The sequence below is a fragment of the Oncorhynchus tshawytscha genome, unplaced genomic scaffold, assembly GCF_018296145.1.
Source record: "Oncorhynchus tshawytscha isolate Ot180627B unplaced genomic scaffold, Otsh_v2.0 Un_contig_18634_pilon_pilon, whole genome shotgun sequence".
In the NCBI taxonomy this organism is placed as follows: Eukaryota; Metazoa; Chordata; class Actinopteri; order Salmoniformes; family Salmonidae; genus Oncorhynchus; species Oncorhynchus tshawytscha.
This window is the reverse complement of record NW_024608180.1, coordinates 28748-42208: the sequence shown is the minus strand read 5'-3', so window position 1 is coordinate 42208 and position 13461 is coordinate 28748. Positions and strand designations below refer to the sequence as shown.

At 43.7% G+C, this 13461-nt stretch overlaps 1 protein-coding gene across 1 annotated transcript; it reads right to left on the bottom strand.

Annotated features, from left to right (window-relative positions):
- Positions 1-1705: 1705 nt before the first annotated feature.
- Positions 1706-7859, bottom strand: LOC121843318. The gene is made up of 2 exons (XM_042312920.1): positions 4484-7859; positions 1706-4095 (listed from the first exon to the last, which is right to left on the bottom strand). Exons 1-2 carry the CDS (start codon positions 4911-4913, stop codon positions 3344-3346), a joined length of 1182 nt encoding a protein of 393 aa, XP_042168854.1. The 5' UTR covers positions 4914-7859; the 3' UTR covers positions 1706-3343.
- Positions 7860-13461: the final 5602 nt, after the last annotated feature.

Here is a 13461-nt window from a genome sequence, read left to right as displayed (position 1 = left end):
GTGCGGTAAAAAGAGTGGACTGGTGGGCATGGTTCGGGAGAAGATGCGGGAAGAGAACTGTGCAGGTGAGCTAACTGTTTACCACTGCATCATACATCAGAAAGCACTGTGTGCCAAAGCCCTAAAGATGGAACATGTTATGACCACAGTAACACAGGTAGTTAACTTTATAAGAGCCAAAGGTCTAAATCACCGCCAGTTTAAATCTTTTCTGGAGGAGTGTGGTTCGGAATACGCAGACGTGCCGTATCACACAGAGGTGAGATGGCTAAGCAGAGGAAAAGTACTGAACAGATGTTTCGAGCTGCGTGAGGAAATATGTCAATTCCTGGAAACCAAAGGGAAGGATACAGCAGAGCTGTATCTGTGTGAGCTGGCCTTTCTCTGTGACATCTCGAGCCATCTCGATGCGCTGAACCTGCAGCTTCAGGGGCGGGGGCGCATCATCACAGACATGTACGCTGCAGTGAGGGCCTTCAAAACTAAACTGTGCCTGTGGGAGAATCAGATGCTGCAAGGAAACCCTTGCCATTTTCCCTGCTGCCAATCCATAAAAGCGCAGATCTCTACCGCCGTGTTCCCATGCGCACAGTTTGCTGAAAAACTCAGTGTTCTCGCCGCTGAGTTTAGCCGGCGATTTGCCGACTTCGATGCCCAGAAATGCAAGTTTGAACTGCTTAGTAATCCCTTCGCAGTTGATGTGGAAAATGCACCAACCAACATCCAAATGGAGCTGATTGAACTCCAGTGCAACGACACGCTGAAGTCAAAGTATGATGCTGTGGGCGCCGCACAGTTTCCACGGTTCATCCCTGACACAATGCCTCAGCTCCGCACCCAAGCTGCTCAGATGCTCTCCATATTCGGCAGCACTTATCTATGCGAGCAACTTTTCTCCTCGATGAAGATGACCAAAACAACTCACAGGAGACGTCTGACTGATGAACATCTTCGCTCGATACTGAGGATTTCTTCAGCTCAGAGCTTGAGCCCAGACATTGATGAACTAGCATCCAAGAAGAGATGCCAGGTATCTGGCTTGGGCACATCAGATTAGACCAGTGTGCAATAATTAACGTTTTCTTTATGCACTTTTTCTTGCTACAAGGCATGGGCTTGAATGGTTGATTGATTTATTATCATTTTATTTGTAAAATTATTAGCCAGTGGAAAAAGTTTATTTTGGTATTTAAATCAGAAGGCTGCAAATAGAAAAGAGGCATAACATTTTTATTTAAATTTTATTTATTTAATAAATGAATGCCATTGATGTGTTTTTTCATTTGAAATTCGATTTTGCATGTCTCCACTATTAAATTATATATTGTATGGTAATAAGCGATGCTTGTTCCATATTCAATGTTAAAGCAAAACTTGTTTGGGTCCATATTAAAAGGTTAATTTGTTCAATGTTGGCCCGTGACTTTGTTCAGGTTTTACATTTTGGCCCACTGGGTATTTGAGTTTGACACCCCTGCTCTATAGGGTTCCTAAAGACTCTTGTATCTAGACATAAACCATAAAATCGGTTATAAATCGATTTACAATTTAATGCCTATTTACCCTTTATAGAGTAGGCTCTTCAACTCGCCATTGCTCTATAGGGTTCCTAAAGACTCTTGTATCTAGACATAAACCATAAAATCGGTTATAAATCGATTTACAATTTAATGCCTATTTACCCTTTATAGAGTAGGCTCTTCAACTCGCCATTGCTCTATAGGGTTCCCAAAAAGTAGGCTCTTCAACTCGCCATTGCTCTATAGGGTTCCCAATTAATCTTGTATCTAGACACATGATTTACGATTTAATGCCTACACCCGTCGGTTAATACTGCTTGAATATTAATACAGAGTAACTTTGCTTTTTACAATATAAATGAGTTGGCTGTCCAATCCTTTAAATTGTCTTTTGTGTAGAAACTAGACTTGTTCCCCTAGAACAGGAGTGTCAGAGGCGTTCTCTCCCCTAGGGTTTTGGGTCTAGTTTCTACTTTTTATTCAATGTTTGCAGTTCACACAGTTGTACACGTTATTAGTTTCTGTTTTGTCCTTAATCTATAACGTCAAACATCATCAAAACACTTACTACTATTAATGCCTTATATATGTATTACAACAAGCAGTTAATGACCTTATATATGTATTACAACAAGCAGTGAATTACCTTATATATGTATTACAACAAGCAGTGAATTACCTTAGTGTAGAATGACCTGGTTGGTCCCCAAAGAGTATGTTCTTCCACTCACAATTGCTCTAGAGGCTTATCCAATCACTCAGTATCTGCTTCTCCTACTAGAGGTTATACTCTGACTATGTTTAACCAGTTATGCTATGGATATGAACTGCTTAAGGAGATCTTTTGATGCTCTTTTATATTACTGTCTTATGACTACGAGTCGGTTCTACTCCTTGGTGTACAAGGTTGTGGAGGTGACTCAGTGATAGACAGTATAATAGAATAAAGATGCTGTTCGTATGTTCAGTGATGCCAAAGACACAATCTGGTAGTCGAGAAGTATAATGTTCTAGAGTATGAAAGTCAGATATGTATCTGTTTCTCCTACTAGAAGTTGTACTATGATTTACTGATTAGTGAAGAGAACTGTTCGAGATCAAGCCCCTTTGTAACACCACTGATGCTATTTATCCACTCCGGTTAGGAAGTGGATGTATTCAGCACAAGGAGCATAGAGGGTATTTGTCTCAGTATGTCTCGTTCGGAAATCAGAATCAATTGTTCTGGAGTATGAAAGTTAGATATTACCTTTGTTGATGAATAGGTATATGAGAAACGAGACCAAGTTGCGACTCTGAACAAGGCGGATAATGTATAGTAAAGGCCGTTTATTCAAGAGTAATGATATCTGGCAAAACGTGCACGGCACCATTCGTCCAGTTCTTATGGAACTATCGGAAAAAGAGACCGGACACATGTCGGACAGTTCATTTTATACATTGAAATGACGTAGGTAGATTCTGGTAGTCCTGGCTTCTGGTAGGTTGCTTGTAGATGATAGACAGTCTCCTCCAGCCTGGTGTCAGTATCCCATTGGTTCTCGACAGAGTTCTTTGTCTTTGGAGCCCATCCAGAAGGGGAGGGGCTGCGTGTGTGTATGTGTGTGCGTTCCTGTCTGAGCCCTACCATGTTTTACTGTGAAAATACGTTGCTATGTGTTGTCTCAGTTATAGCAATGCAATAGCAGTAAGCTGGTCATTTGCATAGGAAATAGCACTTCATTACAAATCCCCCTTTTCACGTCTCCTAAGAGACGTGACATGAATTAAAAGCAAGTAAAATTTATAGTCCCCCTCTTCACGTCTCGAAAGGGACGTGACAACTACTCATATGTGCATGTTTCAAACTCCACCAGAGGATCCTCCTGTTGTAGGAGGGGGAACATCAGTGCAGGGTCATTATTTGGTGGAATAGCAGAAGTAATAACACGAGAAAGCAGGGAGCGGGCACATGGGATGCAACAACAGCCACAGAGGGTTAATATAGCGACAAACACAGAGACAGAGACCGGAATAGAAGAGACCAAGACCTTATATTTACCAAATGCATCCATCCAGGAGTCCCACATGCTGGTATCAACCCCAGAGTGGGATTTCATTTTACCATTAAGGGTACGCAGGCCTTCTAACGCCACAGTGAGGCTGCCATCAGAGGCTGTGTTATTGGGGATAAATGTGCAACATTGCTCCCCAAACATAAAACATATCCCACCCTTCTCAGCCAGCAACATGTCAACGGCAATGCGATTTTGAAAAGCCATAAGGGAGGTGGCAGCCAGTTGACCATGTACGGCCTCAAAACCTTGTTGCGTCCAGTTACCTAATTTTTGGACATTGAAATGTATATAGTTAATGCGGTCAACATTTTTATTCACAGTGCACCACCAGCAGAGAGATGATTCAAAACCTGCGGCGACCTGGTCCACCAGCTTGTACTCATCCGGGACCCCCCTAGGAACACCTATGGCATCAATATATGTGGGATCCCCACCAGTCGGGGCTGCTTCCCGCTTGGTTCTGGTAGGCAGAAACTGTGGGTCCACAGCCTGTATCCGGGTCACCAAATCACCCACACCTATAGGGTAAACAGAGATAGGCAGCAAAAGTGTTACAAGCGCACAAGTACCCGTAGCATTATTGGGCAGAACCCCACCCATCACTGTGCTGGGGTAGGGTATGTGGCTTTGCCATATCGTCACGCACCGTCACAGAAGTAGGCTGTGGTTGTGGCGTAAAGCATATATATAGTGTGAAATAGACTTCGGCCCTGCTGCTATTTACATATGGGGCCAACGTAAAAACCTGGCAACCCATAGTGGTCCCAGGCCGTACAATCAGCTTCATTTGAAAACCAGTGCGTGAAAGTGTAAGCCGTTTGCGCCAGGCAAGGACAGCCCGTCCCTTGGAATAGCTGGACCAGTCATATCCTGTTTCTGCCACCAGGTTTTTCCAAGACCACTCACCATATCCCCCTTTGGTTATATACCAGTTAAAACTGGAATAGGTCCAGGCAGGTAGCCCCAGACTATTTCGCGCATGACCCAAATGGCCCCAAGGCAGGTAAACGGTGGTGGTGGCATTGAAAGGCAAACACAAGGTGGTGCTCTTCAACTCCTGGGGGGTGCACTTAGTGACCCCCACCTCACGCCTAGAAACGGTATGGTCTTGTGGTAGATAAGAGGGAAGAGAGAGAGAGTTAGTTTCACCTGGCAGAGTAGAGTTCAGTGTGTGAGTCTGTAGTGGGTGCATCTGTTGGTCTATAAGCCATGTGAGTGTGCCTACAGTGACTCCTCCTATTAGAAGAAAAATAACAAACAGGGGTCCCGAGATCCCCAAACGTTCCCAGGGGAAAAGGTGTGATTTAGTCAGAGAGTATGGGGGTGCACCTCCCATTTTCCTTGGCTAAATAGATGTAGAATTTGGGACCGAATGTAGACCACTTAGGTCAGTTCTGACTTCCGTCAGTGTGCGGGAAGGAGTTGGAGCTGGTGTACAATGTGTGAGGTGGTGCCAAGGTGCGCCCAATTTACCTTTGACCTGGACTGAGTGTGAAGTAACCTCCTTCACTTCGTACGGACCAGTCCACCTGGGTTCCAGCCACTTTCTTTTGTGGACCTTTACCCTTACCCAGTCTCCAAACTTTTACCTTCAGTGGTGTTGGAGCTTCCGGCAGTTCTCTCTCCTGGACCTTGCGAACCTGAACAGAGAGAGCTGCAGAAAGTTCTGTTAGTTCTCTTACATAGTTAGACATAGGAATTTGTTGCACATCAAGGGCGGGCATATGACCTCCCTCCCTTGGTGGGCCAGGCATGACTCTACCAGTCATTATCTCATGAGGAGAGAGATGGGTGCCTGACCCTGGTGAGGCTCTCATGGCCATCAACGCCAGGGGCAGGGCTTTGACCCATTTCAACTTTGACCCGGCACATACCTTAGCTATTTTGGATTTTAAGCGTTTGACCTGCGCGTTTCCACGAGACCTTGGGATCGGGGGGTGGTACACAGAACCAAATCTGTGTTATGCCAAATCTTTCTTTCCACCTGTCCCAGGTGTTTGTTATTGAAATGTGAGCCATTTGTCAAATTAGATTTTTCTTTGGATGCCATACCTGGGTATTAGTTTGGTTTGTTAGCCACTTAACGACTGACCTAGCATCCCCCCTTCGCTGTTGGTATTGCTTCTACCCATCTGAAGAACCTATCTATCATAACTAGGAGATAGCGTTTATCTTTAGAATACATTGTCGGGGCCCATGTCGGTGTGGTCTATGCTAATATCCTGAAAACATGCATTAGGTACTAAGTATGAGCCCATTGGACTTTGGTATGGTTTCTTAGGATTGTAGCTACCACAAATGCTGCACTCGTCACAGAATAAGTCTGTCATATCTTTCATGTGAGGGTGCCACCAGATGTGAGACACCTTCTGTAAAGTCCTTAGTTTGCCTTCGTGGGTGGGCCCATGAGCTTCCCGTATTAGTTCTGGGTCCATCAGTGTGGACTGCTCCATGGGCATAGGCTGAGTCTGTATAGATATTCACAGTCTTTCCTTTTCCTCTGATGAGGGCCTGCGTCAATCCGATGATTTCAGCTAATTGGGCAGGTGCTGGTTGAGGGATGATGGCTGATTCAAGAGTAACGTGTGAGCCGTCTGGGCCTGCTGCACCACTGCATAGTCCGCCACATTACCATTCTCTCCCTTGTAGCAGCAGCCATCTGTGTATGGCCATAGGTCAGGTTTGGTCAGTGGTGTGTTTCCCAGGTCGGGTCTTAGTTTCAATTCTTGAGCAGCTGTTTCGGTGCAGGAGTGAGGTAGCCCTTCTTCCGCGTTGAGAGCGTCGGCCATGTTCTTGTCCGTGTTATCTAACTTGGAGGAGTGGTACAGCAGCACCCTACGCTCCCCCTCTTGTTTCTGAAAAAGGACAGAGACCGTGAACCCCTCCTTTTCAGAAACATCCAGATGGAAACTCTTGGAATAGTCAGGGGAGGTGAGAGAGGCATCCGTAGAGAGGTCAGTTCCTTCTCTCGTGGTGATGGTGGGCAGCTTCATTGCCAAGGTGGGTATTCTCCTGACATACCCTGGAACGGCGCCTGCTGTGGTGGGTAGGAGGCAAATGGCACTGGGTGGTTGTATGCAGGTTGTTCACTCTGAATTCTCGGCTGTGGTTGTGGCTGAGGCGATGGCCTGTAGACACCCCTCCCTCTAGGTGGACCGTAGAAGGGCCTTCCTCCCCTGGGTGGGCGCTGAGGTTGAGACAGTGGATATGGGCAGTCCCTGGAGTAGTGACCGGGCGTCCTACAGTTGTAGCAGACTCCCCCACTAGGCAGTCCTGGAATCCATTGTGGCTGGAATGCAACCTGTAGTCCCCCCTCTGGTGCCATTGGCATTGGTGTTAAGTGCGCAGGGGTGTGTGTTGAACTGGGTCAGAGGGAGGGAGATGAGGCCCACTGTGCCCCTCAACTGTGCTTTCACTTTAGTAGGACATCCATTCACCACCATTTCTTTCCACATGCTGAGTGTGGTAGCAGTGTGATCATATGGGTCTTCATGAACGGTTCTCCATGTTGTCTTTGCTCTATCCAGATAGGCTGCAGGTTGTTCTCCTGGGTTGATGGTATGAATGGGTTTTGAGAATAGGGGGGTGGCGCTGCAGCCTTCTCTTCCTGTGGCAGTGGCGGGTATAGAGAGAGCGGGGCCGATGGGGTGGTAACGGTGGGCTGTGGTGTGTTGTGGTTGTTGATTGTGCCTTCGCTGACGTCAGCTGAGGCCCCAGCAAGCACGGCCATCATATCAGGTTTTCTGTGTGGGCATGCCCTTTTTGTCTCCTCTATCGCCCATGTGCCTATTCTCAGCTCAGCCTCAGGTCTCTCCCTCTTCTCTGTTCCTTCATTCTTGAAAAAATGGCTCTTATTTCTTTCTGCCTCACTCTCTTTACTGTGTTTTACTGCTTCCTCTAATTCTCTCTCCATAGCGCTGTGCTGCTCCCTTGACGGGGCAACTCCACTAATGTAACCTGCCTGTGTCCATCTCAGCCTAATTCCCTCCCATACCTTCTTTATAGCTTTATACTCCTGTTTTCCCCCTGATCTCTCCTGTATTCTCTGATCCAAGTATTCGTTGAATTTGAGTTTGGGAACGGTAATTGAGGCCATATTGACGTTTCACTATTTCTGGGTCCTATAGTTATCTCAGTGCACTTAGCCCGTCACTTGGTCGAAACCAGCGATGTATTCCTGGTGCCAACACAGACTTATCTCTTGTGCTTCACCCTCGTGCACAAAGAGTTTTGTGGAATTACTGTACTAATATATAAATATTATATTGATAATAAAAAGATATTCGTGAGGTAACGATTAGCGTCTAGGTAAACTTGTTAAAGTAATTCCACAGCTACACACATTTCTTACTGTCTGGCCAAATGTTGATGTCCCTAACGTCCACCTTTGGGTTAATGACAGTGTGTGTAAAATGCCTTCTATAATATTTGTCAAATTAATTTTTAAACTATATGTCAAATTAAATCCAAGCAATACCAGCAGCACAAAAGGAATGCCAATCAAATAATGACTCGACACGGCGGTCGGAAAATCTCCGCCCAACCCTTTGACTCGGCGGTCACTTCAACACAGTTACACCACAGAGTCCCCAATCAATATTTCCCGGTCTCAAGAAATGTCCAATCAGTCACATTAATCTGGAGAGATCGGGTTTAATTCCTTCACTCCTAGTCCAATCTTAATCTATAACCGAGGCTCCTGGTGGGATGCCAGCTCCACCAGTCCCAGTCTTGGCTACACGTCTCGATCAATTAACAAAACATTTCATAATCACATTCACATTTCATTTCACAGAGTCATCAAATCCTCACTGTACACCTAGCTGAGCGCCACATCGACTAGTGCCAGACTATATGGATAAGATTTTAAAATATATCACAGTTCACATTTCACTATGTTATCAAAATCCTCACTGTACACCTAGTTGATTCATATCAACTATTGCCAGACTATATGGATAAGATTTTACAATATATCACTGAGTCATCAAATTCCTCACTGTACACCTAGCTGATTCATATCAACTATTGCCAGACTATTTGAATATGAAATGACAATATATCACTGAGTCATCAAATTCCTCACTGTACACCTAGCTGATTCATATCAACTATTGCCAGACTATTTGAATAAGATTTTACAATATATCACTGAGTCATCAAATTCCTCACTGTACACCTAGCTGATTCATATCAACTATTGCCAGACTATTTGAATAAGATTTTACAATATATCACTGAGTCATCAAATTCCTCACTGTACACCTAGCTGATTCATATCAACTATTGCCAGACTATTTGAATATGAAATGACAATATATCACTGAGATATCATTACGGAATGCCTTTTGTTATTGGATAATTTTTTCCATAAATTTAACAGGAATTCATACTCACACCTTTAGTACTTCTGATCAATAATTTGGATAATGACTATGACATAATATGCAGATTTTGATTTAACAGGTTTCTGCTTACCTTATAGTGTCGAGCTCTTTGATCAGTTTCCTAAGGCGAGTTGAATCACCGATGGCTCCTAGTAAACAGGTCGCCCGTCCTTTGAATCTGTCGTCAACTTGTCTTTTCTCTCATCAACTCTCTATGGACCGAATTCATGGGTTTAAACCATCCTCTGCTACCAATTTGTTGATGAATAGGTATATGAGAAACGAGACCAAGTTGCGACTCTGGACAAGGCGGATAATGTATAGTAAAGGCCGTTTATTCAAGAGTAATGATATCTGGCAAAACGTGCACGGCACCATTCGTCCAGTTCTTATGGAACTATTGGAAAAAGAGACCGGACACATGTCGGACAGTTCATTTTATACATTGAAATGACGTAGGTAGATTCTGGTAGTCCTGGCTTCTGGTAGGTTACTTGTAGATGATAGACAGTCTCCTCCAGCCTGGTGTCAGTATCCCATTGGTTCTCGACAGAGTTCTTTGTCTTTGGAGCCCATCCAGAAGGGGAGGGGCTGCGTGTGTGTATGTGTGTGCGTTCCTGTCTGAGCCCTACCATGTTTTACTGTGAAAATACGTTGCTATGTGTTGTCTCAGTTATAGCAATGCAATAGCAGTAAGCTGGTCATTTGCATAGGAAATAGCACTTCATTACACCTTTTAGATTGATGATAGTTGAAGTATCACGCTGTCTGTCGGTGATAAGTCAAGTAGCACCATCACACCCTCTTAAGGAAGGCATTCTCCTTATATACTCTTTTCGGGACCAGGTCAGCTTTTGGCGCTTAGTCTCATTCTAACCTTGTGGCGAGCTATTTCTGTAAAGGGTCAGTTTGACATGTTATTGTGAAACATCACTAATGACAGATGCATCCTCTAACTCCAAATCTTGCATCAGTTTAACCCATTCAAATTCTACATATGTGAACCCCTGACAACAGCGCCCTGAAGGATAAACTCTCCTTTGTCATTTCAAGTAGCGGTCCCCTTTGAGTCTTTTATCTTGTTCATAATGTATCTAACATTTTTCCTTTTACGTGCTGGAACATGTGTCAACATGTCCTGCATAACTTTATCTTCAACAGGCATTTGATCTTCAGCCGGTAAACTCGCAGGTACAGGAATTACAGGGGTGTGGCTCTCGCTAGGCTCTCGCTAGGCTCTCGCTAGGCGCTCGCTAGGCTCTCGCTAGGCTCTCGCTAGGCTCTCGCTTGGCTCTCGCTAGGCTCTCGCTTGGCTCTCGCTAGGCTCTCGCTAGGCTCTCGCTTGGCTCTCGCTAGGCTCTCGCTAGGCTCTCGCTTGGCTCTCGCTAGGCTCTCGCTTGGCTCTCGCTAGGCTCTCGCTAGGCTCTCGCTAGGCTCGTCATCTTTTAAAGGGTCCGGTAGGGAAAGCGTTAAATGGTTGGTCTCTCTCTCTCACCTTGTTTCACCAAGGCCAAATACCTTTGCAATAGGTTTGTGTATTTTTGGACCTTATCATAGGGGTTCAATCCTTTCCGGTTCAAAATATCCTTCATGGCCGTATCCAAATCATTTTCTGCTGTTTGTCTGAGCTTTGAAGGAATACGCAGATTTAAAGAGGAGTCCGTAATTTGCTTTCTAATATTCATGATCTTTTCCTCAAATAAGTTCATGAATTTATTACTGCTGAAGTGAAAGCTATCCTCTCTTGGGGAATGCTGCTTTTTAGTTAGCTTTGTGACAGTATCAAAAATAAATTTTGGATTATTCTTATTTTCCTCAATTAAGTTGGAAAAATAGGATGATCGAGCAGCAGTGAGAGCTCTTCGATACTGCACGGTACTGTCTTTCCAAGCTAGTCGGAAGACTTCTGGAAGCTTGCTTCAGAGCTCGGGTATTTTCTGTATACCAGGGAGCTAGTTTCTTATGAGAAATGTTTTTAGTTTTTAGGGGTGCAACTACATCTAGGGTATTGCGCAAGGTTAAATTGATTTCCTCAGTTAGCTAATGAAACACACACACTCAGCACTCTCATTAGACCAGCCAACTGTCAATCAACACAGGTTGGGTGAGCTTTGCTGTTTTATTGTACTGCTATAGGATCAGGTACATCAGATAGAAGATTTGTTTATTTATTTATTTAAATGTAACCTTTCTTTAATTAGTCAAGTCAGTTAAGAACAAATTCTTATTTACAATAATGGCCTACCCCGGACAAACCCGGACGAAGCTGGGCCAATTGTTTTCCGCCCTATGGGACTCCCAATCTCGTCCGGATGTGATGCAGGTCATTGCATGTATAGATTTTGTTTTTACTTGACTTGAGACTTGACTTAGGACTTGGACCTTGAGACTTGCTTGTGACTCAAATAATAGTTACTTTGCCCCACCTCAGCTATCCTCATTACTTTTCAAACTGCATATAAATTAATGTAAGAGCTATCATAACTGCTCTCTTATCAAGTTACCAATCAATTCTGAAGTATGCATCATTAGATTGACATCACAACTTTCTTCAGCACAGGAAACTATTATCAAAATGGAGAAAGTATGTGTTGTGACCAAGAGGCACGCACATTAAACACCTTTGTTTACATACCAAGAGATTCAGCACATTTTCTCATACTGTTATCAGTTCAGGTCTCCTCTGGTATTTTCAGTTTTTTTATCTGTTATTTTACCAGGTAAGTTGACTGAGAACATGTTCGTTCTCATTTGCAGCAACGACCTGGGGAATAGTTACAGGGGCGAGGCGGGGGATTAATGAGCCAATTGTAAACTGGCTCATTACTCCCATCCCTGAAGACAATGGGTCAGACTGTCTCTATATTGTCTAATCAGTGTTGAGGTTTCATGTAGAGAAACACATGGGAGGTAATGAGCAACCTGAAGGTTTTGATTTAGCTTATAGTTCAAACTCACAGATGACTTTGTAAGGTAAAGGTGACCCCCTACTGTTGGTTTTGTAGAGTGATTGATAAAACCACTCAATGACAGGGCTATAGAAAGCTATAATACTGCTCTATGTTTGGGTTCTGATTAGCTGTTACACTGAGCCTTGAACAAGGGATCAGTACCCCCAATACAACATCTCTCCGTCTTTGTCAGACTGAAGCATTGAAGAGTAGTGATTGTGATCATGTGACACATAGACCCAATTCCTGTGCAAATTCCTGTCATCAATCCATTATTTTAAAAATATAACCTTTATTTAACTAGGCAGGTCAGCTAAGAACACATTCTTATTTATAATGACAGCCTAACAGGGAACAGTGGGTTAACTGCCTTGTTCTGGGGTAGAGCAACAGATTTTTACTTTGTCAGCGCAGGGATTCGATCCAGAAACCTTTTGGTTACTAGCCCAATGCTCTAACCACTAGGCTACCTGCTTCCGCTATAACACATGTGCCAAGACCAGAGTGGGAATATTTGCTGTTTATGGCAGACCTTTTGTGCCATATGGGATGGAAACATGTAGAATTAAAGTTTTTTATCAGGTCAATTAGAAAATATGTAGGATAAAATGCTTTTTATTTGCACTACATCATTACGCAATTGTTTTTTATTGTCAAGAAGCCAGTTTGATGGAAACATACCACTGCTGGTAAAATGTGCACATTTTTGGGCCGAATATTCAAATATTTGCTTGAAAATCTTCCAACAAATTGCTGGAAACCTAGCTAGTGAGAAAATAAATCAAAAAGCCTCAACCATCAATTTGACCTCGCGCTGGGATTAAAAAGGTTTGAAATGTCAGAATGAATTTTCCCTTAGGAAAAATGGATCAACCCCTACACAAATGTACATTCATTATAATCCAAATAATAATTCCCATTTCCTGTTCCTGCAGGATAATTTTTCTGCTGTATCAAACTGGCTCAAATTAAGACCATACATCTGTAGTGCCAGTTATTGTTGTTGGGTTCTACAATCCTGCTGAGTTTTATCAAATTGCTGAATCAGAAATGGCTGTTATAGTCCTAAATGGAGCTGCCATCTTACTCCTTCACAAACTGTCTTTAGAATAGTACAGAGGCCATGTCCGAAATCTGTCTGGCCTACTACTTACTAAAACTGCATAGGCTACTGTGTACTAATTGTAATGTATTCTATTTTCAACATACTGTTAAGTAAGAATGTGCTAGGACTGGTGCTAGGACCAAGCTGTTTCAGCATTTCATGGTTCTAGCACAAGGCCAGAGCCCCACAATGTTCTTTTCAGTCTTTAAAAACTTGAATGTTCTGAGAGATATGAGGAAACAAAGGTTTAATAACAAGAGAGAGGTAGATTCCCAGGGGTTGGGTTAAACGCGGAAGAGGGTTTGGTTAAATGCGGAAGAGGGGTTGGGTTAAATGCAGAAGAGGGGTTGGGTTAAATGCAGAAGAGGGATTGGGTTAAAAATGCGGAAGAGGGGTTGGGTTAAATGCGGAAGAGGGGTTGGGTTAAATGCGGAAGAGGGT

Coding starts and splice junctions, on each gene's coding strand:
- LOC121843318 (XM_042312920.1), bottom strand. CDS start 4,913: ATGGGAGGTGCACCCCCATACTCTCTGACTAAATCACACCTTTTCCCC. Junction 4,096..4,483: donor TATAACCAAAGGGGGATATG/GTGAGTGGTCTT, acceptor TTTACCCTATAG/GTGTGGGTGATTTGGTGACC.